Source organism: Brassica napus, chromosome C1, assembly GCF_020379485.1.
Source record: "Brassica napus cultivar Da-Ae chromosome C1, Da-Ae, whole genome shotgun sequence".
Lineage (NCBI taxonomy): Eukaryota > Viridiplantae > Streptophyta > Magnoliopsida > Brassicales > Brassicaceae > Brassica > Brassica napus.
Genome location: NC_063444.1, coordinates 40079949 through 40107574, shown reverse-complemented (window position 1 = coordinate 40107574; position 27626 = coordinate 40079949). Strand labels below are relative to the sequence as shown.

The 27626-nt window shown below is 34.9% G+C and overlaps 1 protein-coding gene, 2 long non-coding RNA genes and 1 other non-coding gene across 5 annotated transcripts; 2 read left to right on the top strand and 2 right to left on the bottom strand.

Annotated features, from left to right (window-relative positions):
• The first annotated feature begins 512 nt into the window (after positions 1–512).
• On the top strand, positions 513–27323 carry LOC106356289 (vacuolar-processing enzyme delta-isozyme-like). Of its 2 annotated transcripts, XM_048744499.1 has the most exons (8): positions 518–739; positions 852–1016; positions 1102–1258; positions 1347–1432; positions 1528–1730; positions 1832–2075; positions 2165–2371; positions 2455–2660. In XM_048744499.1, exons 1-7 carry the CDS (start codon positions 566–568, stop codon positions 2186–2188), a joined length of 1053 nt encoding a protein of 350 aa, XP_048600456.1. In that variant the 5' UTR covers positions 518–565; the 3' UTR covers positions 2189–2371; positions 2455–2660. The 2 variants fall into 2 exon arrangements, with proteins under 2 accessions (XP_048600455.1, XP_048600456.1); XM_048744498.1 differs by lacking the exons at positions 2165–2371; positions 2455–2660 and adding an exon at positions 26930–27323 and having other exon boundaries at positions 513–739.
• On the bottom strand, positions 1737–2144 carry LOC111207680. Its single transcript, XR_002659919.1, has 2 exons — positions 2053–2144; positions 1737–1971 (listed from the first exon to the last, which is right to left on the bottom strand). It is a non-coding gene; the product is annotated as an uncharacterized LOC111207680 (long non-coding RNA).
• On the bottom strand, positions 11814–11920 carry LOC125581002. The gene has a single exon (XR_007318713.1). It is a non-coding gene; the product is annotated as a small nucleolar RNA R71 (small nucleolar RNA).
• Positions 19973–21734, top strand: LOC125580251. The gene is made up of 2 exons (XR_007318012.1): positions 19973–21454; positions 21538–21734. It is a non-coding gene; the product is annotated as an uncharacterized LOC125580251 (long non-coding RNA).
• Positions 27324–27626: the final 303 nt, after the last annotated feature.

Below are 27626 nucleotides of genomic sequence, written 5' to 3'. Positions count from 1 at the left end.
ACGTAACTTGCGAAAGTCTACAACTATTCACACTGATCCAAGAACAAATGTCGTTGGACAAATCCCACAACAAAAACGAACATCGTTGTTGGTTTGTTATTGAACAGGTAAACAACAGAACAGATATTTGGTTTGAGATACAAGGCTTCATATGGAGAAACAAACTAAACAATTCCCATACATGAAGTCAACCCTATACACAAGATCATCAGACAAGTAAAACTCTCAGCAAGAACCAAAAATAAAGCCAACAAAATCTTATGTACTCATTTCATCATTTTCGATATTCAGATAATAAATTCCAATACAAATAATTTATATCCACGCGGTAACAAGGAAAAAAAAACAAGCTAGCAAACAAAAGCAAATTATTAACATTTCAAGGCAATTATTTCAATATCATGCTAAGTGCTTAAGCGTACGTGTAAACGTCATGCGTTACTTTTTGCGTTCACATACTCAAACTCTAATACGCAAACAAGTGTTTTGACCAATGGAATCGTCTATATAAACGAGATATACGGAATTCAAGAACATTTACAGAGAGAAAAACACAGTTCTGACAATGTCTTTTCTTGGCCACTTTCAAATTTTTCTTTTTCTTTATGCTTTGCTTCTTATCTCAGCACAATCTCGCAAAACCGAACATGATACTGAATCTAGTGACGATGGTGCAGAAGGACAACGATGGGCGGTTCTAGTGGCTGGTTCTAAAGAATATGAAAACTATAGGCATCAGGTTTTGCATTTTTTTTTCTTTTATAAAAAGTCGTTAACATAATAAGATAAGAAGTGGTCTTAGCTAGGAGATTTCTATGAACTAATTATCTACTGTTGTTTTGATTTAACAGGCTGACATATGCCATGCGTATCAAATACTGCGTAAAGGAGGTCTAAAAGATGAAAACATAATAGTGTTTATGTTTGACGATATTGCCTTAAATCCTAAGAATCCCAAGCGTGGAGTAATCATTAACAGACCCGGGGGAGAGGATGTTTATCAAGGAGTTCCTAAGGTTCTTATAAGTTCTTTTGTGCATTTGTATATGCTTATAAATGAAGCCACATACTTAGATGTTGTTGATGTTTTTGGTTGAGCAGGACTACACGGGAGAAGCTGTGAATGTAGAGAACTTTTTAAATGTGATACTTGGAAACGAGAGTGGCGTCACAGGAGGAAGTGGAAAAGTTGTGAAAAGTGGTCCGAATGACAATATATTCATCTACTATGCTGACCATGGAGCTACAGGGTTTATGTGTACGTATTTTACCATCATTTCATATCTATGATAAAGATGTTTCTTGTGATATACTAATCCATGGTTTCTTGATGTTATTATTCTCAGCGATGCCCACTGGTGAAGCACTCTATGCAGAAGATTTCATCAAAGTCTTGGAGAGGATGCACTTGCTAAAAAGATACAAGAAGATGGTATGCATTAATAACTCAAGTCATTTCATTATCATCTTTCTAGTATTTTTCTATATGCAGTTCTGTTCTTGAATTGTTGAAGTGTGTTATGTTAGGTGATATATATTGAAGCTTGTGAATCTGGAAGCATGTTTGAAGGGCTGTTAAAGACAAATCTTAATATATACGCAGTGACTGCTTCTAGTGCAGAAGAGAGCTGCTCTGGTATCTACTGTGGTTATACATATCCTCCTTCTCCTCCTGAGTATAATGGTCTTTGTCTCGGCGACGAATTTAGTGTCTCTTGGCTTGAGGACAGGTAAAATTTTAAGAAACAAAATCTTTATGATTTGATTGTTCTTCAAGACGTTAAGAATCACTTTTTCCTAAATGGTTCTCTGTTTTTGATTTTGGGGGCAGCGAACTTCATGACATGAGAAAAGAGACTTTGAAGCAGCAATACCAAGTTGTAAAGAGAAGAACAAGATCTTCTCATGTCTGCCGTTTTGGATCAGAGGAGCTTCTTAATGACTATCTCGTCTCTTACATTGGCACCAATCCTGAAAACAAAAACTTCAGTCTAGCTGCATTGACCGCCTCACAAATCTCTAACCTAAGCTTGGTCAATACACGTGAGATACCTCTGTTATATCTCCGGAAGAAGGTGAAGTCCTGATCATTAATCAAGATTGCAAAATAAACAAATGATGTGTCTTTTTTGTTTGTTTGATGTCTTACTTGTTTATGTCTCAGATTCAAAACGCTCCTGTGGGGTAACCTGAAAGACAAGAAGCTCAGAAGAATCTGATTGACGAAATGAATCATAGGAAACAAATCGATCAGAACATTATAGAGATTCTGAGGCTTTCACTTAACCAAACCAATGTGCTAGATCTCTTGACTTCCACAAGAACAACAGGACAACCTCTTGTAGATGATTGGGACTGCTTCAAGACTCTGGTAACAAACACAACTCAAATCGTGTTACTTATATTACACGTAACAACCATTAAACCAAGTATATATCGAATAAAACATGGCAGGTTAAGAGTTTCAAGAATCAGTGTGGAGCAAAGATGGAATACGGTATGAAGTATGCAGGAGCACTTGCAAATATTTGCAATATGGGAGTCGATGTGAAGCAACATGTATCAGCTATTGAACAAGCTTGTGCCCATTAAATTGTATGCAAAAAAAGTAATGTGGTCGACTTATAAGTTATAAATAAGAAAGTTATTATTGCATAATATTTTGATTGTGTGGTCTTGTGACAAGAAAAAAATATAAGTGTTCTTGAACAATTCTCTTCCACAGAGGGTGGTCTTGTGACAAGAAAAAAATATAAGTGTTCTTGAACAATTCTCTTCCACAGAGGTTGTGTTTCTCCTCAGCTGCACAGGCAAGGAAACAAAACACAGACCTTTTTTTGGTAACACAAAATGTATTGTAAGAGAGAATCAAGGAACAAAAAACAATGCCATGTTCCTTAATGGTATCGATAACAATCCCTAGGTTCCCTTCAATTCTTTCACCCTTTCTTGGCTCACAAGACACAGCAGCATACACGTCTGCTTCCATCGAACGCTCAGCTATGAGCTTACCGACCAATCTGCACGCAGGAGACGGTATGTTTGTCCTGATATATCTCTTGCGTTTGTGGTGGCAACGGACATGACTTTTCTTGTTCACTTTGGCGTGGATGAACTTCCTGGATAAGAAGACATTGAGCAAGAAAGGCCTCATGTACATATGTCTTTCTTTGCTTCTATGACTTCCTGTTGGGCCTCTTTTCGCTGCTTTGCCACGTGATCTTTGAGTCCATGCAGGTTGCACAAAAAGACTCCTAAACAATGCATTAAAACTGGATCTTTAAAATACCCAGGAGATAAAGAAACAAGCTTTGAAGAGATTCACTCTCAAGCATCAATAGATTGTGAGACATCAATCCAGACATCAATCTCGAGTGGGCCGAGACTGACTCGTGTCGAAGGGGACGAGTGAGAAAGTTGATGAGACCAAGCAAGACATCTTCCTCGAGCGGTAAGGAGAGTTAGTGAGACAGTAACTCTGATCGGATAAGGCGCGGCTCTCGATTCAATTCACCGTCTCGTGTTACGCTTTTCGGTTTACAATTCTAAAACCTTAAACCGGACCAGCTGACTAAACCCTCATAAATACTGGTGAAACAAGTCAAACCGCCAACCTCCAAATACCGGTTACGACTTCCTGCACACCGAGAAAACCAAAGCATAAACCATAAAGCTCAAATTTTGCAGAATGTCCAGTCATAAATAATCTGAATTGCTTTTTTTTTTTAATATCTAAATCATCATCTGAATTTCTTTCTTTCTTTTATATCTATCTATACTATTATTTGAGAAGTGAATTAGCTTAGTTGTCATATTCTCCATGATTTTAGGAAATTTTGCTTATTTATCATGTTTTAGTATTTTTAATTGAGTCATTAATTCATTAATTTATATAATATTATTATTTTAAATTAAGTATAAGTAAGTGCTAAAATATTTGCAACAAAAATAAAAATTAACAAAAAATCTATCTATATTATTATTTGAGAAGTGAATTGGCTTAGTTGTCATTTTCTTCATGATTTTAGGGAATTTTGCTTATTTATCATGTTTTAGTAATTTTTAATTGTGTTATTAATTCATTAATTTATATAATATTATTATTTTAAATTAAGTATTAGTAAATGTTAAAATATTTACAACAAAAATAAAAATTAACCAAAAAACAGGAACATATTATAAAAAAAATATAATTAGTGTATATCTCAATGCTCCGTTGATGTAATAATGTTCTACATATTTAATGGTTTATATTTTATGAACTTATATTATCAAGATAAACATGTTGTTACATTTTCTATTTTCAATTTGTTCTCACAAACATCATTTTTTCCTTCTTTTATTAAGTTTTAAAAACAAAGATGTGTAGTTTTAGATTAATGAAAAACAAATTTTTGTAAATAAACTAAATACCTAAGGGGCCCCTCTCTGATAAGGAAAAAAACGAAAAAAATCATTCATTATATAATTAATTAAAACGATTTTTTTATTAATAATATTTGATTTATAAAATTATATTAGATGATTTATTATAAATTAATATAATAAAATTTTCAAAAAATATATATTTTTAAAAAATAAGATAATTATTATATATATATTGTGTTGTTATCTGAAAATAATATTTTTAAAATTAAGATGTAAAAAACTTACGATTAAAATTAATTGAGAAAAAAATATTTGAATCAGTATATTTTATAAAATATTTTGAATATGTGAGTGTTTTTAAAATTTACAATAATAAATATATATATTGATGAAATTTTATATATTATCATATTGGTTTTTGAATTAATAAATTATAAACTAATAAGTGTTTTTTTTTTTGACTAAAACTAATAAGTGTTTGTAAGAAAATTATGTCCGCATGTGCGGAAAAAGCACCTAGTTTAAATTATAATTGTGTGTTTAGTGGGTCACCTGGAGATATGGCAAAAGTTGTTCTTCTCCACTTGAAACAATAAGGTCTGCATACTCCACACTTGTTATTTCCATAAAGATGAAAAGGCTAGATATTCTTACAAAAAACAAAAAGACTAGAAATAACACATTCTTTAACCCGAATGGATTTTATATGTATTTACTATATCATAGATATTGCCACTGTTACTTGAAGGTTAAACTGTTGGAATTCATACCGGTTTATAACAATTTATAAATCAACTTATGAATTCAATTTGCCTAGAATCTCATGCCAATACTGAAATAAACTTAGATCTTAGGGTCTCAAATATAACTGGAAGTTTTGCAGCGGAAAGACAAACAAACCAAATCGAGATTTAGAGCACTCCAAACGTTGTGCCTCTACCGGTATCCACACGCACACGAACTGGATCGATACGGGATGCTAGTACCGTTGAGATCAAATCTCAAAGCCTTGACAAACTCTTTTTGTCTCTTTAGGGTTTTAGCCGTCACGTTTATTTTTGTGTGTTTTTGTATATCGCACAAAACGTCAACGGTATGACCTTATATAACGTGCATGAAACCTAATTTTAATCACATTAGAATTATGGACTAAGCCCATTTATATTAGTTAGCCCACGTGCAATCACTATTGCATACATGCATATATAAGTTACCTTACATATCACAAATGTATTTATTATATGTAAATTATATATCATATATATAACATAAATATAAATCCTAAAATATTTATAATCCAATTCGTTTAGGTGTGTGGCCCTATATGATCATATAATATTAGTAATGAATTCTCAATTCATAGATTATAAGCGGTTTCTAACAAAACATTAGAACCACCTAATATTATATGACGGCCGCATCTCGACGTTACGACTTTACCAAGAGTAAGTACAAATGATTTTAGGACATTCCCAACAATCTCCCACTTGTACTAGAATCATCTATTCTCATAATCCCTTTGTCTCTATATCTCGATCTCAGCATAAGACAAGAACTAGTGTCATCCTTATTAAGCTAGATCATGTTTATCGAACTCTGATTTATACTGATCAAACAAATGACTGACATTCACCTCGTTTGAGCACGGCCATGCATTTTCTAGTATCAAATCTTCGATAGGCCTAGAGATATTTGCCTCCCGTTATATGGGAGGGACAAATCCCATCTTGTTCCATCCCTGTTCCTTACAAACTTCATAGAACACCTAATCAATGCCTTTATAATCACCAGTTACGGCTGACGTTTGACAAGGTCAAAGTGAACTAATCCACAAGTAGAGAATCATGACGAACTCAGGTCTACGGACTATACTCTATAGTCGTAATGAGAAACTCTTATGACACTCATATAAAAATCTTGTAGAGTTCTCATTAGCGGGTCAGTCCGATCATGTATTCTCTAACACATATCCATGTGATTGACTTCAATACCACATATTGAATGACTCTATGAAACTTAGTCATCAATCACCTCACATACTAGTCATTCTTGGTTATTAATGTCCCATATTAACAACCTTGACTAGAGACCTCAATAATTTATGCCATTTTCACTAATAGGTTTCCATGATCAGGTCACGTACTTGATGACCTATAAAAATGATATAAATTATTTTTAAGACTTTTATTTAACTATCCAATAATCAAATAAATCTGAAACAATTTCATTATTTTGAATACATAATCAAATGTATGTCAATATGAACATCATATCATAAACATAAAGCCTCCCACTAAAACCAAGATCATATCTTAAGATACTTAGTACCCATGGCTGCAGTATGACTCTCATACTTAGGCCATGGAAGAGGTTTGGTCAATCGATCAAAAACATCTGCATCTATTGAGACTATACTATGGTGCTTTGCTTGAAACTCTTCCAACCCACCACTCTCCATTAAGGCAAAAGATGAAACCAACTCGTGATCGAAAATCACCTTTGTCATTTAAAAAAATTTGGCATACATGATAGATCCTTTAGCAGAAGCATATGGGATTTTACTCATGCGCTCTCGCTCATCCTGTGTCGAAGGACACTGAGTCTTGCTAAGAGTTATGCCCTGAGACATTGGCAAAAAGCGTTTCTTTGAATCATGCATCTTGAATCTATGTAAGACCTTATTGATATAAGTATCTTGAAATAATCCAATAGTCTTATTTAATCTATCTTTATAGATTCTTATTCCAAGGATATATGTAGCTTTTTCCATGTCTTTCATTAAGAAACAACCTCAAAGTATGTCATCTACATACAACACCAAGGAAAACTGCGCTCCCACTAGTCTTCTTGTAAACGCAAGGTTCTTCTTTATTTCTAATGAAATCAAACTCTTTGATTGCCTCATTAAAACGAAGATTCCAACTCCGAGATGCTTGCTTCAAGCAATATATTGGAGTCAGGGCCCATCATAGCTTCCTCAAAGGACGTAGGTTCATCACTTTCTATTATCAATAGATCATGATGATTCGCCACCCAAACGTCATATCTATCAGGTTCGTGACGAGTCCTTTCGGACCTACACACTCCAGGTTCCACATGTGTAGATTCTACGACTCTTCGTAAATCTAATTGATCATCTTTCTAAGATGATGAAACCATCTTCTGTGTTTCTCGAACTTCTTCGAGTTGTGCTTTACTCCCACTGTTCTTCTTAGAAAGAAATTCTCTCTCATGAAAAACACCACTATGAGCAACAAACACTTTGTTCTCGGTGGGGTAGTAAAAGTAATAACTTTTGGTTTCTTTAGGACAACCAATGAAGTAGCATTCATCAAATTTAGGTCCAAGCTTATCAGTAAACATACGCTTTACATAAGCATTACAACCTCAAATTTTCAGAAAAGACACATTTGGAACCTTTCCAGTCCACATCTCATATGGTGTCTTTCCAACTGATTTTGATGGACATCTGTTTAGCGTAAACGCAGACGTTTCTATAACGTATCTCCAAAAAGATGGTGGAAGATCTGTATGACTCATCATAGACCGAACCATATCTAATAAAGTTAAACAATTTCACATTCTCTCAGATGATCATTAAACGCTTGACTCAAATATTCTGCACCTCGATCAGATCGAAGATATTTTATTTTCTTGTCAAGCTGATTTTGTACTTCATTCTGAAATTCTTTGAACTTTTCAAAAGATTCAGACTTATGTTTCATTAGATGGACATAACCATATATACTGAATTCGTCAGTAAATGTAATGAAGTACTGATAGTTTCCTCTAGCATTTATACTCATTAGTCCACATACATCAGTATGTATAAGTTCCAATAAGTCTTTGGCTCTTTCACCGTGTCCAGTAAAAGGAGCCTTAGCCATTTTACCGAATAAATAAGATTCACATTTTTCATAGGATTCATAATCAAATCAGCTCAAAAGTCCATCACTATGAAGCTTTTGAATGTGTTTCTTATTTATGTGGCCCAAACGACAATGCCAAAGAAATGCCAAAGAAATGTCTGATTCGTGTCGTTAGACTTGAATCTTTTGGTACTGATATTATAGACAGACATGCCTTGGTTTAGAAAATAAAGTCTATTCTCTAATGGACAGCTACCATAAAAGATATCATTACGGTCAAAAGAACAACACTTGTTTTCGATCGAAAACTGAAATCCTTCCAAATCCAAACAAGGAATGGAAATAACATTCCTACTTATAGCAGGTACATAGTAGCAATTGTTAAGTTCTAAAACCAAGCCCGAAGGCAAAGACAAGTGAAATGTTCCCACAACTAATGCAGCAACCCTTGCTCCATTTCCCAAGCGTAAGTCCACTTGTACTTTCTCCAAAATTCTACTGCTGCTTAGGCCATTCATATTCGTACAAGTATGAGCACCACGGCCGGTATCCAATACCCAAGAAGTAGAGACAGAAGTAGTAACATTTACTTCTATAACATTAATACCCCTAGACGATGTTTCGAAAGTTTTTTTCTTTTTTTTTTTCAGATCTTCCAAGTAGGGTTTAAACTTTTCTTGAGAACAATTCTCGGGTTTCGACAGTAATGGAGGAAATTTGATTCATTCAATTTGTTCTTCTCAAGGGCATATTGGAATGAAAATGGTTTGTGAAAAGTTAACATTGATGGAATAGAAGAATAATGAATATTAATATGATGTTCAGGAATTAGGGAAATCTCAACAATTAAGAAAACTCATATTATATTCAAAACATTTTCCTCAAATGAATATAATAATCCAAGATCCATATTTCACTAAAATCCGAGTGAGCTTTGGCTCATCGCCCAAATATAAAGCTATTTAGGTAAGCAACACTTTGCTAATTATATCTAATATAATTTTTGATTGTCAGACGACATCTTATGTCTTATCCAACCTATGTCTCTAAGCCCAAAACCGTTTTGATAGCCTAGTCAAGTAAACCAATCTTGTTTCACATGGTAGCCGTTACCATCCACCTCACTCATGTAATTGCAGACACCTAGCTTTGGCAAGCCCATCTTACAACGAAACAAGCCTTGATGATTGATAAAATTGGGTAGACATCAAAAATACTTGAAATTAATTGAGGAATTAATTTTATCCAATTTAACTTTATATTTAAAATTTTATATCGAATATAAAAGATAAATATAACTAATACATATCTTATATGTACTTTAATTGGATTATGAATAATTATGTTAATTTTAGAATCTAATCAAATTAGAATTCTAAATCATTGGGACATAAACTATCGAATCAAATCGGTCAAGCTAACCAAATAAACCAGAGAACTAGTTTAACCGGTTTAAAAGGTTACACATAATCTCACCAACTAGGTTACAATAACACACATTGACTTCTGAAATCATTATTGATATCTTGCATATTTACATTGTCTTATCCATTTATTCATGTGCATTTTCATCATATAGATTAGGGTTTAGCCATGTCTACGTTGCATTTTGCATACATATGTCTCTATTAGGTATTGGAGTACCACATGGAGTTCCAGGAGACATTTGGGCGCATTTGGAGCTCAAAAGAAGTGTTTAAAGCGATCAACGGACGAGCAGCGCACCAGAGCGACCTCACCGGAGCGACGCCATGAAGTCGTTGTGAAACACATCCCGGAGCGACCTGGCCAGAGCGACGCTCCGAGGTCGCTCGCGTCTCCATGGCGAGACGACACAAAACGAAGCCGGGAGCGACGTCTTCGGAGCGACACAGCCAGGTCGCTCGCGAGGAGACGACCCGGGAGCGACGTCTTCAGAGCGACACAGCCAGGTCGCTCGCGAAGAAACGACCCAGGAGCGACCTCTCGCAGCGACGTGCCGAGGTCGCTCCGCGTCTATTTGTTTGGCCGAACTCATGTTTTCTCAAGGGCCTTTTGGTCATTTTATTATGCACGTTTTTTACTTTCAAAACCTATGTTTTATATCTTTTGTAAGCCATCAGTGGCTGACAATCTCTTTTCCAGAGAACAACTAGAAAAACTTTTTTTGATTCAGATTTCATTGCTCTCATCTTGTGTTCTTGTTGATTTCTTATCTATTTCTCTACATGATTAATCTGAAATCCACCATGGGTTTAAGAGGAATCATGGAGATTAGTGAGTAATCACCTTTTGAATTCATGGGTTAGGGAGATTAAGGGTGATTATGTTAGTTTTAGGATGTTTTAGTGTAGATCATTCTTGTTTCTTGCTAGTAGAGTATTCATAATGCATCTTCTGAGTTGGCCACTCAAAAGTTGATTTTTAGACATTTCCCACCCACAAGGTGTTTGATGAAATGTCTGAGACAACTCTCCTAAGCTTTTAACATATTTTACCAAAGACATTTGTTGTTAAAGGTGTTAAGATAGCCAATAGACTTGTTAGTAATGATTGCTTTCATATTATTCAACCAAAGACATTTGATGTTTGAAATATGTTAGCAAATGAACATTCATCTAGACATAGAGTTTGTTTAAGATTGTGTCTAAGCTTAAGGTTGATAGTTTGATTGATCGTTTGCCATCCTTAGTTCGAAACTTGATCACCCAAGGTCAAATCCCTATGCCCATGAGTTCTCTTTTCCCTTAGTAAAGAAAGTCATTTCATTTATCATTAATCATTAGTTTAGAAACCTCTTAAATTATCGGTTGCACTTAGATTAAGTGAGTACTTGCATTCTCATTGCTTTGATATCCCTCAGAACTGTTTCGACAATCATTTATACTACAACATTTGTCTTAGGAGCCTTGAAAACTCCTAACATCAAATTGGTGCCGTTGCCAAATTCTGAGTAGATTTAAACATTGAGATTTAATCACTTGCTTGAGACTAAGTCATTTTAATTTTGTTTTGTTACTGATTCTTCTTCTTCACCTACCTTTCACTTTCAGGTGTATGAACTTGAGGAGCAGGGGTCCATCAAACCTAGTTCCAATAGTAGCAGACATCAGAGCTTTTGAGAGGGAGTGTGCTAGAGCTAGAAAAGAAGAAGAACAACAAGCCCACTTGCAGAGATTCGATATTGATATGGAAGATCAACCGCAAGGGGCAGAACACCAACCGCGGGCAGCTCGACCCCTTGGTACTTATGACCGGCCCAACATTCATGGTCATAGACTGAGAATCCGAGCACCGGCTGTGGCAGCCAACAACTTTGAGGTCAAGTCAGGACTCCTCAACGTGATCGAGAACAACAAGTATCATGGCTTGGCTCTAGAGGACCCATTTGATCACTTGGACAAGTTCGACAGCTACTGTGGGTTGTCAAAAACCAATGGTGTATCCGAAGATGCCTTAAAGCTCAAGTTATTCCCTTTCTCTTTGGGGGATAAGGCGCGTCAGTGGGAGAAGTCCCTACCCAGCGACTCTATCACCACTTGGGATGATTGCAAGAGAGCATTCTTGGAGAAGTTCTTCTCTACTTCAAGAACTGCTAAGCTGAGAAATGAGATTTCCAGCTTTCAACAGAAGAACTTGGAAGGCTTCAGTGAAGCCTGGGAGAGATTCAAGGGCTACCAAGCTCAATGCCCACACCATGGTTTCTCTAAGGAGAGTTTGCTGAGCACATTCTACCGTGGTGCTCTTCCTAAGTACATGGCCAAACTGGATACAGCTAGCAATGAGTTCTTCTTGGGGAGAACTGAGGAAGACGCAGAGGAGATGATTGACAACATGGTAAAGAGTGATGCAGTCTACAGTTGAGACCACGACAGAGGCAGTCGAACAGATGATAAGCAGACGAGGAAGGAGTTGAAAGCTCTACAGGATAAGATAGACATCCTCCTTGCTGATAAAGCCACACAAGAGCAGCTGCACTTTGTTGGTAACCCAAGCCAAGAGACACCACCTGTAGTCCATGAGGTTGAGGGTTTGGAAGGTCAGGAAGAGTTGTGTTTCATTAACAACAATGGTAGGTGGTACAAAAAAGAGCCCAACTTTCAGTACAACAACTACCAACAGAAATCCTATCCCAACAACCAACAGAGTAGTTATCCGCCTCGAAACAACCAGCAAGGCAGCTATCAACCTCAGCAAAACCCTCATCTGTTCCTCTGCTCCTCAAGAGAGCAGCACTGACACCCTGCTGAAATAAATCTTGGAGTCTCAGACTAGAAGTGAGAAGCATGTTGGTTATGAGTTGAAGAACCTTCATTCCAAGATTGATGGGAGCTACAATGAGCTCAACAACAAATTCTTACATCTTGCTTCTACAGTCAATAATTTAGAGAATCAGTTTGCTTCCATGAACACTCACCAGACTCGCCAGCAAGGATCTCTACCTGGAAAATCTGACGAAAACCCCAAGGAGGCCAAAGCTATCACCCTTAGGAGTGGTAAGCAGTTACCTCCTACAACCCTCACCAGGGATGCTGAGAAACTAGGTGAGGAGGTGGCCATCAACTTAGATGATGAAGTGGTGATTGTTGATGAGAAAATCAATGATGAAATCTTGGAGAAGATTGTGGAAGCCAAAGGTAAAGGAAAGGTGGGGGAAGAGAAGAAAACAGTGAAAGATGGTGAAGTTCTTGCTCCAGCAAGTGAGAATTATTTTGTTCCTCCTCCCTATGAACCCAATCTACCATTCCCTGGTAGATTCAAGAGGCAGCTGCTAGAGAAGTACAAGGCTTTGTTTGAGAAGAAAATGAGTGAAGCTCAGGTTGCAATGCCATCATCGATGCTTTCATGTTGATTCCTCAATACAACAAGATCCTGAAAGATGTTGTAGCTGCAAAGAAGAAGGAAATGGAAAGCATGATGATTCTTACCCATGAGTGCAGTGCCATCATCCAGAGGCTTGATGTTCCAGAGAAGTTAGAGGATCCAGGAAGCTTCACACTACCTTGTGCTCTTGGACCTATGGTATTTGAGAAATGTCTCTGCGATTTGGGAGCTAGTGTCAGCGTGATGCCTTTGTCTGTTGCAAAGAAGCTTGGATTCACTCAGTACAAGAAGTGTAGACTCTCTCTGGTGTTAGCTGATCGTTCAGTGAAGTACCCTGTGGGCATCTTAGAGGACCTACCTGTGAAGATTGGAAGGTATGAGATACCTACAGATTTTGTGGTGCTTGAGATGGGTGAGGAGGCTCAAGACCCATTGATTCTTGGAAGGCTATTCTTAGCTACAGCAGGAGCAATTGTTAAGGTGAAAGAGGGCACGATTGATCTCCATTTGGGTAAAGGGCATGTTCTCCACTTTGACATCAAGGAGAAAATGAAGAAACCAACTGTGTTCGGGCAAGCCTTCTATATTGAAGAGATGGGCACTCTTGCTGATGAGCACCTTGAAGAGTTACCACCTGAGGACGACGAGGAGGGAGCATCTCCCTCTACTCATTCCCCATAGAAGGTAACCCAATAATTTCCCTTGTATATACCATTTCGTTTTTGCGTATTAGTTTTCTCTTTTTGGTTATCTCTCTCTCCTTGACAACACAGAGACTGTGTCATTTAAGTTTGGGGGAGGTACCAAGTATTTGATCACGTTTGCTTTGATGATTTTGAGTCTCATGCATTGCATTATACATATATATTTGCATAAAAAATAAATTTCATTTAGTTTGCATCATTTGCACTTCTAGGAGAGTCTGGAGCATATAAGTTGCATTTACTTGCATTGGGAGCAATGATTTGAAATGCCTTGTAAAGAACATTACTTTGCACCTGAGTAGCTTATGCACCTCTCAAAAACACTTGTATGCTTCGAGTCTTGAAGACTCTTCCTGAAACTTGTTGATTGCTGAAACTCAGTCTTTGAAGCCAACTACAACCTTATTTGAACTGAACGAACTTAATGCATCTTGCTCATGGTCCCTTGTGTACTGAATCATGGATATACACACTTGAGTTGTCACATCCTTTATGCCAATCTTTTTTGACAAACTCTAGTGGTACACCATTCCCAAAATCCCTTCCTCCTTTTAAGCTTTCATTATTTGATGAGTGAGGCTTTTTTCGGAAAGCCTTACATGTGCATAATGTTGAGAGTATCGGGAACGACAATGCTTGGTCTTCATTATTGCTAGATTAGGCACTCTATTGTCTAGCTATAGGTGGGGGTGAGTGTGGTGACTATGGTTTGGAAGCATGAAAAGTTCAAAGGAAAAGAATAGACTCTTTGTGTTAAAAAGGATAATCTTATTGGAATTAATAGATAAATGTCTAGCTCGAGTTTATGAAAAGTCTTGGCCCAAAAAAAAAAAAAAGAGAAAAAAAAAGAAAAAAGGAGCTAGCAAAGTTGTTTAGAGCTAAGATTTGTTTAGAAGTTGAGAAAATCCTTTATAGATTTCAAAGAAAAAGAGTTTTATGTGCAAAGTATTCTTGGGATCTTTTGGTGAGAGATGGGAGTTGGGTTTGACATTGGGAAGTGATTGTGTAACCTATATGTTTGGGAAAAGGGTAGAACAATGGAGATTGGGCATTGTATGCATGAGTTGGTCCCTTTCTTAGATATATTATGTGCAATGTCAAGGCTACTTGTTTTGAGAGTAAACCACTTTAAAAGATCATGGATTTTGAACCTCTTGTCCCACTTGAATAAAAGCTTTCCCTTACTCAACCAAATGATTTGGACCAATTGACCATTTGCAAGAATTCACTTGATGCTATGCTTAATGAACTTGAGAGTTGGCTGATTTGCATGTGTGAATGCATGATGATGAGTGTAGGGATGAAAAGAGTTGAGATAGGCCTAGAGAAGCTAGAGTATAATAAGAAAGGGTGTACTAATGCTGAATTTAGATGTTGATTTGAGTGCTTTGTGTGTTTCTTTTGGCTATGAGCTCCCACCTTCAAACCTCTCTCCCTATGAGTTCTAGAAAGTTCACTTGAGGACAAGTAAAAGAATAAGTTTGGGGGAGTTGATATCTTGCATATTTACATTGTCTTATCCATTTATTCATGTGCATTTTCATCATATAGATTAGAGTTTAGCCATGTCTAGGTTGCATTTTGCATACATATGTCTCTATTAGGTATTGGAGTACCACATGGAGTTCCTGGAGACATTTGGGCGCATTTGGAGCTCAAAAGAAGTGTTTAAAGCGATCCACGGACGAGCAGCGCACCAGAGCGACCTCACCGGAGCGACGCCATGAAGTCGCTGTGACACACATCCCGGAGCGACCTGGCCAGAGCGACGCTCCGAGGTCGCTCGCGTCTCCATGGCGAGACGACACAAAACGAAGCCGGGAGCGACGTCTTCGGAGCGACACTGCCAGGTCGCTCGCGAGGAGACGACCCGGAAGCAACGTCTTCAGAGCGACACATCCAGGTCGCTCGCGAAGAAACGACCCGGGAGCGACCTCTCGCAGCGACGTGCCGAGGTCACTCCGCGTCTATTTGTTTGGCCGAACTCATGTTTCTCAAGGGCCTTTTGGTCATTTCATTATGCACGTTTTTTACTTTCTAAACCTATGTTTTATATCTTTTGTAAGCCATCAGTGGCTGACAATCTCTTTTCCAAAGAACAACTAGAAAAAACTTCTTTTGATTCAGATTTCATTGCTCTCATCTTGTGTTCTTGTTGATTTCTTATCTATTTCTCTACATGATTAATCTGAAATCCACCATGGGTTTAAGAGGAATCATGGAGATTAGTGAGTAATCACCTTTTGAATTCATGGGTTAGGGAGATTAAGGGTGATTAGGTTAGTTCTAGGATGTTTTAGTGTAGATCATTCATGTTTCTTGCTAGTAGAGTATTCATAATGCATCTTCTGAGTTGGCCACTCAAAAGTTGATTTTTAGGCATTTCCCACCCACAAGGTGTTTGATGAAATGTCTGAGACAACTCTCCTAAGCTTTTAACATATTTTACCAAAGACATTTGTTGTTAAAGGTGTTAAGATAGCCAATAGACTTGTTAGTAATGATTGCTTTCATATTATTCAACCAAAGACATTTGATGTTTGAAATATGTTAGCAAATGAACATTCATCTAGACATAGAGTTTGTTTAAGATTGTGTCTAAGCTTAAGGTTGATAGTTTGATTGATCGTTTGCCATCCTTAGTTCGAAACTTGATCACCCAAGGTCAAATCCCTATGCCCATGAGTTCTCTTTTCCCTTAGTAAAGAAAGTCATTTCATTTATCATTAATCATTAGTTTAGAAACCTCTTAAATTATCGGTTGCACTTAGATTAAGTGAGTACTTGCATTCTCATTGCTTTGATATCCCTCAGAACTGGTTCGACAATCATTTATACTACAACATTTGTCTTAGGAGCCTTGAAAACTCCTAACATCAATTATACAGAAACAATTTCTTTGACGTGCGCATGTTGTTTGAATAATCGGTTTCAGAAACCAATTCTCGGTGATGATCACACAATCACATGATTCCATGATACATATTACTTTATCTAAAATAAAGTTAACAAGTATTACAATAACACAAAGTGCTTTCTTTAAATTATATATGTATGCATAAACCATGTGTAAACAACATACATAATCATCACATGACAACGTGTATATCTAGATATTCTTAAATCACTTGCAACTGATTAATTGAATTAGCTGGATATATCAGATCAAACATAATTTCTTTTGTTCATAAACAAACTAACAACGAACGTGTATATCTCTCTAAACACATTGAAGCTATCTCAATTTATTTTCAGTATTATGCAAGTAGGCTCTGATACCACTGTTGGAATTCATACCGGTTTATAACAATTTATAAATCAACCTATGAATTCAATTTGCTTAGAATCTCATGCCAATACTGAAATAAACTTAGATCTTAGGGTCTCAAATATACCTGGAAGTTTTGGAGCGGAAAGACAAACAAACCAAGTCGAGATTTTGAGCACTCCAAACGTTGTGCCTCTACCGGTATCCACACGCACACGAACGGGATCGATACGGGATGCTAGTACCGTTGAGATCAAATCTCAAAGCCTTGACAAACTCTTTTTGTCTCTTTAGGGTTTTAGCCGTCACGTTTATTTTTGTGTGTTTTTGTATATCGCACAAAACGTCAACGGTATGAACTTATATAACGTGCATGAAACCTAATTCTAATCACATTAGAATTATGGACTAAGCCCATTTATATTAGTTAGCCCACGTGCAATCACTATTGCATGCATGCATATATAAGTTACCTTACATATCGCATATGTATTTATTATATGTAAATTATATATCATATATATAACATAAATATAAACCCTAAAATATTTATAATTCAATTCGCTTAGGTGTGTGACCCTATAGGATCATATAATATTAGTAATAAATTCTCAATTCATAGATTATAAGCTGTTTCTAGCAAAACATTATAACTACCTAATATTATATGACGGCTGCATCTCGACGTTACCACTTTGCCAAGAGTAAGTACAAATGATTTTAGACATTCCCAACATAAACCACATCATCACATTTTAATAGTTTTGAGTTTTGGTGAATGTGGTGGCTTGGCTTTTTGCCCCATGAGATGTTTTTCTTTGTTTGGGCACTTGGGGAGGGTTTTGATTCCAGTGAGATGTAAGAAGCCGAGTTCTATTTGTTAAGGCTAAACAATCCGCTATGTTCTTCTCAGTCATAATGAAAGAGGAAATCATTTTTAACCACAAATTATGTTCACGCTTCCATTCATAGAAGCACATATGTACATAAGCATTTTCAAATATATATTGTATTGATCTAAATCTAGCACTGTCCAAATTTGCAAACCTCCTAACCTTCTATTCCTTCTTCCGAGGTTTCAATCCAAAAGTTCATAACCTCAGAGCACAAACTTGACTGCTCAGTTTTTGGTTTTGGAATCTGCATTGTTTTGTTTATGTGTTATAATGATATGTTCTAACTATTAACTAATAATATGTGTATGGAAGAATAGATTTCCAACCCATTATTAACCTAGTATTCTATATTACCTAGGTTAGGTTACACGTTCTGCCTTTTTCATCTATTTTGTTTTAAAAATCACAAAAATATGAAATCTTTCATATACTGTCTAATATCTTTCCTAAATATACTCCAAAACTACCACCCAAAATATCGCATGGTATCTATTGTATCTCATTAATTAAATTTTGAGAAAAAGTGAAATAATAAAAATTTGTTGTTTGAACCCACCACCCATAATAATTTCATAACGCATTTAACGACCAGGACACAAGATTCTTGGTATATGTCACACGGCTTAAAATAATATAGAGTCAACAGGCTTCGAACAATAATATTAGGCAACATTCTTCGAACAATTAATCAATCAAAGGACGCAAGATCTTTTATGTTGCTTCTCTGTTTCTCCAAGCAAAAGTTTGCCTGAATTATATAACAACCATGTGTACTCATCTTACGATCCACTGTTTCTCTCTCTCTCTCTTTGTGCATCTGAGTTTCCTTGTGAAGAAATTATCGGCTCAAAATCAAGATATATCGTATAAAAACCTTTATGTAGATCACAACAATTACGATTACGATTACGATTTCATAAGGTAATAGTTATTCTTAAATGTCATAAGAGTGTGTGACTTTGTTTTAATTGTAAAATCAATTGGCCTTTCGGTAAGAACATGTCGGCCTCTCAGTAAGCTATTGATCAAATGAAAAATGGATCTTAAAACATCTACTAGCAACATTTGCGACCAAAAATCTGAGAAACTCATTTTTGCAACGAGTAATCAGCTTGCATTGCAAGGTCCATCTCCATATCCTCGGCCCGTGACAGTTGTAATGAGAAGAATAAAAGCAGCTCCAATGAAAATATATTAAAAAGTATCTAAGACTTAAAATGTAATTAAAATAAATGAAAATTTTAAATTTAAATCAAAAGCTTAACGACTGTTCCTCTGCACCCATCTTATTAGAACCTCATGAGCACCCTTGGCAAATGACACATCTCATTTTATAATTGGCCAAATTTTTGTCAATAAAATAAAATCACCTCTCTTCATATATACTTTATATGATATTAAAAGCATTTTTATATATTTTTATAAATCTTAAAATAAAATTATCTATCTAACAAGTTCCATTATTCATAGTTTAAATTGAAATGATTGAAGTTTAATATAATAGTATATTAAGTTTTTAATTAATGTAATAGTACTAAAACTATAATTAAATTTTATATTAAGATTCCATTTGTTAAAAAATTTATATAGATTTATTTTAGTTTAAGATAAGTTTATATTAGTGACATACTTAGTGAGTATCTCACCAATTGTTTCGTTCCGATGTACTTTTCCGGCGAAGCGTCCGAGCGGACTCTATATTCTAATGAATCTTCTCTATTTACAAGTTTCTAGAGGTTAATAGATAGCTGGAAACAAAGGGATAAATTTATGTCTTTTTAAATGTTTTTGTGTCAATTTTGAAGTTCTAAAAGGTTTGACACAATGTGGTATTTGTTTTTTTTTTCTGATGGAATCAATGTGGTGTGTTAACTAATTTGGTGTTTTAGTTTAACTGTAGAGTTTTTTTCACCAAGTGGCCCTTCTCAGGGTTGCTTGTCATCCATAATGAGTCTCTCTGGTGCTGCTGCAGTTGGTTCTAGTTAGTGTCTTCCTCTCTTGTTTTGCTTATTGATTTGGTCTTGAGTGGTGGGTAATATATAAGGAAAATTACTCCCTGGTGCAACTTTATTTGCAGGCAGAAATTTGAGAAGAGCGGTGGAGTTTGGGAAAACTCATGTGGTTAGGCCCAAAGGGAAGAATCAAGCTACTATTGTCTGGCTACATGGCCTTGGCGACAATGGCTCTAGGTACTTCTTTTATTTCTCTAACGTTGGTTTTGTAATTATGGATTATTATCTAGCATAATAGTTTACAGAACATGGCTTCCATATTACGTTTTTCCACTCTATATCTCCGGGCCTTTTTTGAATTGTGTGGGTATGTCCTATACACTAATGTCTTTGAGTAATGAGTGTAACTTATTATACACTGGTTAGTTCAATATCATTGATCAATTTGAAGTTTTTTGATTGTGCATTGTGGTAAAGTTTTTGTAATAAAAGTGTTTTATAATTTTTTTTTTAAGAACCCATAATTAATAGACTTGCAATAAACCACTTAAATGTTCAAATCTCTTTCTAAGTCTCCTAATTCACTTTTACACTTTAAAAACTATTAAAAATTAATTAAGAGACCATTTAAGAGGTTTTGGGATAATGATGTTCTAACAGAGCAGCAACCTCGCCATACGAGGAAGAACTCCTCATTGATTTATAGAAAAAAAGTTGTCATCATAAAAATCAATTTATATATATCCTATTTATCCAATTATCTCAAAAATGAAGCTAGCAAACAAAAGCAATTAACATTAATACGCAAATTTAAATACTACATTGACATCAGAAGTTAACATTATGTGTTACTTTTTGTGGGTTTAATATTATGAGTTACTTTTTGCATCCAAAGACTCAAACTTTAATACGCAAATGACTCAAAGAAATTTTCTATATAAACGAGTTATATACTACGGTATTCAAGAACATCAACAGCAAGAGAAAAAAACAGTTCTTTAGAAATTTTATTACGACAATGTCTTTTCTTGGTCATTTTCAAGTTCTTGTTTTTCTTTATGCTCTTCTTCTTTTCTCAGCAGAATCCCACAAAACCCAACTATTTGATACAGAATCTAGCGCTGATGATGGTGCAGAACACGAAAACTACGGGGATAAGGTCTATTGATTTTTCGTGTATAAGAAGTTATAACCATAAGAAGGAAAGAAAGTGGTCCAAGGAAGATTATATGAACTAAATCTATTGTTTCTTTCCTTTTGCAGGTTGATGCGCGAGATATTCCTCTGTTATATCTCGAGACGAAGGTGAAGTCCTGATCTTTCAAGATTGAAACATAAACGAAAGATGTGTCTGTTTTTGATGTTTCACTATATATTTATCTCTCAGATTTAAAACGCTCCTGTAGGGTCACCTCAAAGACAAGAAGCTCAGAAGAATCTGCTTGAGGAAATAAATCACAGGAAACAAATCGATCAGAACATTATAGAGATTCTTAGACTTTCACTCAAACAAACCGATGTCTTAGATCTCTTAACTTCCACAAGAACAACAGGAAAACCTGTTGTAGATGATTGGGACTGCTACAAGACTCTGGTAACAACCCCTTATCAATTATTGTTACTTGTGTTCCACTTAAAGACCCTTAAAACAAATATATATTGAATAAAACATCACAGGTTAAAAGTTTCAAGAATCAATGTGGAGCAAAGATGGAATACGATATGAAGTATGCAGGAGCACTTGCCAATATCTGCAATATGGGAGTGGATGTGAAGCAAAGTGTTGCAGCTATTGAAGAAGCTTGTGCCCATTAAATTATATGCAAAAAATAATATTGTGATCGCCTTATAAATATGAAAGTTATTGCATAACATTTGATTGTGTGGAGATGGTTGATGCCTATTTTACTTGATAACGCGAAAGTCTTGGTCTTAAATTGGATTCATAGTATAATAACCTCGTACCAATTCTAGTTTCAAGAATTCACGCGAAAGTCTTGCACTACAAGAAAACAGCGGCATACTGAGGGAAAAAATCGTCGGTATGTCGTCGGAATAACGCTATTCCGATGACATACCGACGAAAAAGTCCTTGGCAATAACTCCTCGGAAATTCATCTTTCTTCGGAAATCCCTCGAAAATTTCCGACGGAATTCCGAGGACTTTTTTCGTCGGAAATTCCTCGGAATATTCCGAGGAAGATGTCGTCGGAATATTCCGAGGGATACACTTCCTCAGAATATTTCCAAAATTAAAAAAAAATATTATAAATTTATTTTTTTAAATTGAAATTCGAAAATATAAAATTAAAATTGAAATAGAAAATATATTTAAAATACAAAAAATAATAAAATAGTTTTTATAAATAAAAAAAATGTTTTATAAATACAAAATTAGTTTTAATAAATATAAATATTTTTATAAATATGAAATCATCTTTTTATAAATACAAAATAGTTTTTATAAATACAAAAAATAATAAAATAGTGTTTATAAATCAAAAAAATGTTTTATAAATACAAAATTAGTTCTAATAAATAGAAATATTTTTATAGATATGAAATCATCTTTTTATGAATACAAAATAGTTTTTATAAATACAAAAAATAATAAAATAGTGCTTATAAATCAAAAAATGTTTTATAAATACAAAATTAATTTTAAAATATGAAATCATCTTTTATAAATCCAAAAATCGAATTTATATACAAAGAACGTTTTGTATATTTAAAAATAGTTTTTATAAATACAAAAAAAAAATAGTGTTTATAAATCAAAAAAATGTTTTATAAATACAAAATTAGTTTTAATAAATATAAATATTTTTATAAATATGAAATCATCTTTTATAAATCCAAAAATCGAATTTATATACAAAAAAGTTTTGTAAAATCGAATTTATATAGAAAAAACGTTTTGTAAATACAAAAATAATAAACAATTTATAAAAAAAGTTCTAAATCAATTCAACACAACCAAATCACAATTCTAAACCTATTACACAACAAATCACAATCCTACCCAATCACCCTAACAAAAATCTATCAAAAAACTTCTAAAATCATCAAATCTACTTAAAAACCTAACAAATAGGACCTAAGAGAGTGAGATAGGGTCCTTACATGATTTGTAAGGGAATGGAAAGGATTCGCCGGAGAGATCGTCGCGAGAGAAGGTGGAGAACGCCGGAAGGAGAGAGAGATCGCCGGAGAGGAAGAAGAGAGAAATGGGGAAGAAGATGCGGTTCGAGTTTATAAAACCTTGGGTCCGTCGGAATTCCCTCAGTATTTTCAATTTCAATTTTCGCGAAATATTTGGCGGCTTGTTTGCCCGGTTAAATGAAAATATTCCGAAGAAATTCCGACGGCCACTTAAATATCCGTCGGAATTTCCTCGGAATATTTCATTAATTCGAGGAAAAGGAATATCCTGTGCATGTATTTCTATTAATTTATATTGTTCCTCGGAATTTCCTCGGAATATTCCGAGGAAATACCTAGGAACTAGTGTTTGGGGTTTCAAAACATCAAATTTTTTTTGCTGTATTTTATTTCTTATACAATTGTAATGCATATCATTGAGGATTCTTTGTATAGATGAGCATAAACCATGAAATAACAAATTTCAAAACGAATTGAAAGTATTCCCTTTACAGTTCATTAAAGTGTATAAGTGTTTCTCTTATGTTGTGGGGATTTCGTTCATACAATCGGAAAAGTGTTTATTATAGGGTAAGGAACAAATTTTTGACTTCATAATCAGTCTAAGACACTTAAGGGTTATATAAGTGTTATTCAAACCGCAAAACGTTGTTTTCGGTTTAAAAACCCTATTTCCTCGGAATTTCCTCGGAATATTCCGAGGGAATTCCGAGGAAACCCTTATCTTCCTCGGAATATTCCGAGGAAATTCTGAGGAACACTTGATAAACTCGAACGCTTTTTTGTAAACGCATCGATCGATCCGTTGATGTTCAAAAACGCATCGATCGATCGAGTATATCAAGTGTTCCTCGGAATTTCCTCGGAATATTCTAAGGCTTTTCCGAGGAAACAGGGTTTGGGGTAACAATGTGATCGATCGATTAGATTATCCCATCGATCGATGTGGATATCCAATAGATCGAATGAACAAAATCTCGAACGTTTTTTTATAAACGCATCGATCGATGCGTTTATGTTCAAAAACGCATCGATCGATCGAGTGTATCAAGTGTTCCTCGGAATTTCCTCGGAATATTCCGAGGCTTTTCCGAGGAAACAGGGTTTGGGGTAACAATGTGATCGATCAATCCCAAAATGGATCGATCGATCACCAAGATGGACCAAAGCGTAACAATGTGATCGATCGATTAGATTATCCCATCGATCGATGTGGATATCCAATAGATCGAATGAACAAAATCTCGAACGTTTTTTTATAAACGCATCGATCGATCCGTTTATGTTCAAAAACCCATCGATCGATGGTATATCAAGTGTTCCTCGGAATATTCCGACGGATTGATATTTCCTCGGAATTCCGTCGGTATATTCCGAGGAAACCAAATTTTGTGTTTCCTCGGAATTTCCTTGGAAATTCCTCAGGATATTCCGAGGATTTCATTTTCCGTCGAAATGTCCGTCAGAATACCGATGTTTTCTTGTAGTGTTGGTCTTAAATTGGAGAGTGAGTAAGTGATCGGATAAGGCTCGGAGGCACTCGAGTCAACATCTCGTATTCACGTGTTATGCTTTACGGTTAACAGTTCTACAACCTTGAACCGGACCAGCTGATTAAATCCTCATATATACTGGTGAACTGGACAAACCGCCAGTCCCAAAATATCGGTTACAACTTTTGCTGCAGACCGAAAAACCCAAAGGATAAACCTTGAAGTTTAATTTTTTTGTTTCCATAAATGTTATGCAACATTCATTTTTGCAGAGAATGTTCAGTCGAAGCTAGAACTTGATCCGTACTTCCATTGAGTGTTTTTTTTTCATTTTTAATGGATTAAATTAACAATGATTATGTTATTTTACTATTATATGGTTTTATCCACCCCTATTGTTATTAAAATTTTTAGCAAAATAAATAATAATATATCTCATCGTTCATTTGATAAATTTTTTGATTGTCATTTATTATTCTACATAATTTAGGTAAAATATTTTTATTTTATATTTGAATAAAAAATGGTTATTATCGTTAAATGTAATTAAATTTATATAATTTTTGTTTTTGTTTATCAATCAAAGATAAATTAATTTTAGTCTCTAATTATATTTTATGATAACTATAATTGAATTAATTAATTTTCTGCAATAAAATTTTCAAAGATTCTGAAAAGCTTTTTCAAAGAGTTCAGTAGATTTTTTTAAAAAAAATATCAATTTGCATTTCAAATAAAAAATAAAGATCTTCTAATTAAATTATATAAAATTTGATATAGATTCTAAGAAATAGTCTAAATAAGAAAATCATAGCATTCCTTGTCGGTAACCTATAAGAAAACTCGATGGCTTCATAGAGGAAATCTCGCTGGACACTTATTTCCTGTGCCACATCACTACCCTTGGCAAATGACACATGTCATTTTGTAATTGGCCAATTTTTTTTGTCAATAAAATAAAATCACCTACTCTTTATACTTTATATGATATTAAAAATATTTTTATATATTTTTATAAATCTTAAAATTAAATATCTATCTAATTCATTATTCATAGTTTAAATTGAAATAATTGAAGTTTAATATAATAGTATATTAAGTTTTTAACTAGTGTAATAGTACTAAAACTATAAATTTTATATTAAGATTCCATATGTTAAAAAGTTTATATAAATTTATTTTAGTTTAAGATAAGTTTATATTAGTGACATACTTAGTGAGTATCTCACCAATAAGATTGCTCTAACAGCTCTTGCATTCCACCAATGCTGACTGAACCATCCTTAAAGAACACCATAATGGTGAGTCACACCTTCTTCATTTTTTTTTTCCAGCCAACACATCACCTTCAACAAATACCAGAGAAGAGTAAGCTTCAACAAAGTAGCAGCAGATTATTTATTAGACTAGAAGATGATTTTAAATACCAATGATGATCATGTAGACAATCAAAACACCAATGTTGTTAAGAAGAAGATCTGTTTTGAAGAAAAACCCTTCCAGGGTTGCCAAAAGAGTTACCCATTAGGCCACCATAAGAACGACTTTTCCTAATCTTAGTACACTTAAAGCAAGATATCAATCGATGCATCGGTCAAAAAAGCCATGAAAACTGTGCCACTAAATGAAGCTCCATTGAACTCATCATAAGCAACTTTGTCTCCTTGAAATTTAGGCACTAACAGAGCAGCAACTTCGTCAGACGAGGAAGAACTCCGCATTGATTTATAGGAAACAAATTGCCATCATACAAATCAATTTTTATATATCCTATTTATCCAATTATCTCAAAAAAGAAGCTAGCAAACAATAGCAATTAACATTAATACGCAAATTTAAATACTACGTTGACATCAGCAGTTAACATAATGAGTTACTTTTTGTGGGTTTAATATTATGAGTTACTTTTTGCATCCACATACTCAAACTTTAATACGCAAACGACTCAAAGAAATTTTCTATATAAACGAGTTATATACTACGGTATTCAAGAATATCAACAGCAAAAGAAAGACAAACAGTTCTTTAGATGTCTTATTACGACAATGTCTTTTCTTGGTCATTTTCAAGTTCTTGTTTTTCTTTATGCTCTTCTTCTTTTCTCAGCAGAATCCCGCAAAACCCAACTATTTGATACAGAATCTAGCGCTGATGATGGTGCAGAACACGAAAACTACGGGGATAAGGTCTATTGATTTTTCGTGTATAAGAAGTTATAACCATAAGTTGGAAAGAAAGTGGTCCAAGGGAGATTATATGAACTAAATCTATTGTTTCTTTGCTTTCGCAGGTCGATGCGCGAGATATCCCTCTGTTATATCTCGAGACGAAGGTGAAGACCTGATCTTTCAAGATTGAAACATAAACGAAAGCTGTGTCTATTTTTGATGTTTCACTATATATTTATCTCTCAGATTCAAAACGCTCCTGTGGGGTCACCTCAAAGACAAGAAGCTCAGAAGAATCTGCTTGAGGAAATCAATCACAGGAAACAAATCGATCAGAACATTATAGAGATTCTTAGACTTTCACTCAAACAAACCGATGTCTTAGATCTCTTAACTTCCACAAGAACAACAGGACAACCTGTTGTAGATGATTGGGACTGCTACAAGACTCTGGTAACAACCCCTTATCAATTATTGTTACTTGTGTTCCACTTAAAGACCCTTAAAACAAATATATATTGAATAAAACATCACAGGTTAAAAGTTTCAAGAATCAATGTGGAGCAAAGATGGAATACGATATGAAGTATGCAGGAGCACTTGCCAATATCTGCAATATGGGAGTGGATGTGAAGCAAAGTGTTGCAGCTATTGAAGAAGCTTGTGCCCATTAAATTATATGCAAAAAAATAATATTGTGATCACCTTATAAATATGAAAGTTATTGCATAACAATTGATTGTGTGGAGATGGTTGATGCCTATTTTACTTGATAACGCGAAAGTCTTGGTCTTAAATTGGATTCATAGTATAATAAACTAGTACCAATTCTAGTTTCAAGAATTCACGCGAAAGTCTTGGTCTTAAATTGGAGAGTGAGTAAGTGATCGGATAAGGCTCGGCGGCACTCGAGTCAACATCTCGTTTTCACGTGTTATGCGTT

Excerpts from the sequence above, each read along its gene's own strand:
- LOC106356289 (XM_048744498.1), top strand. The coding sequence starts at position 566 with ATGTCTTTTCTTGGCCACTTTCAAATTTTTCTTTTTCTTTATGCTTTG. Across the intron at positions 1,259-1,346 it reads TGGAGCTACAGGGTTTATGT|CGATGCCCACTGGTGAAGCA; the intron begins GTACGTATTTTA and ends TATTATTCTCAG. Across the intron at positions 1,433-1,527 it reads TAAAAAGATACAAGAAGATG|GTGATATATATTGAAGCTTG; the intron begins GTATGCATTAAT and ends GTGTTATGTTAG.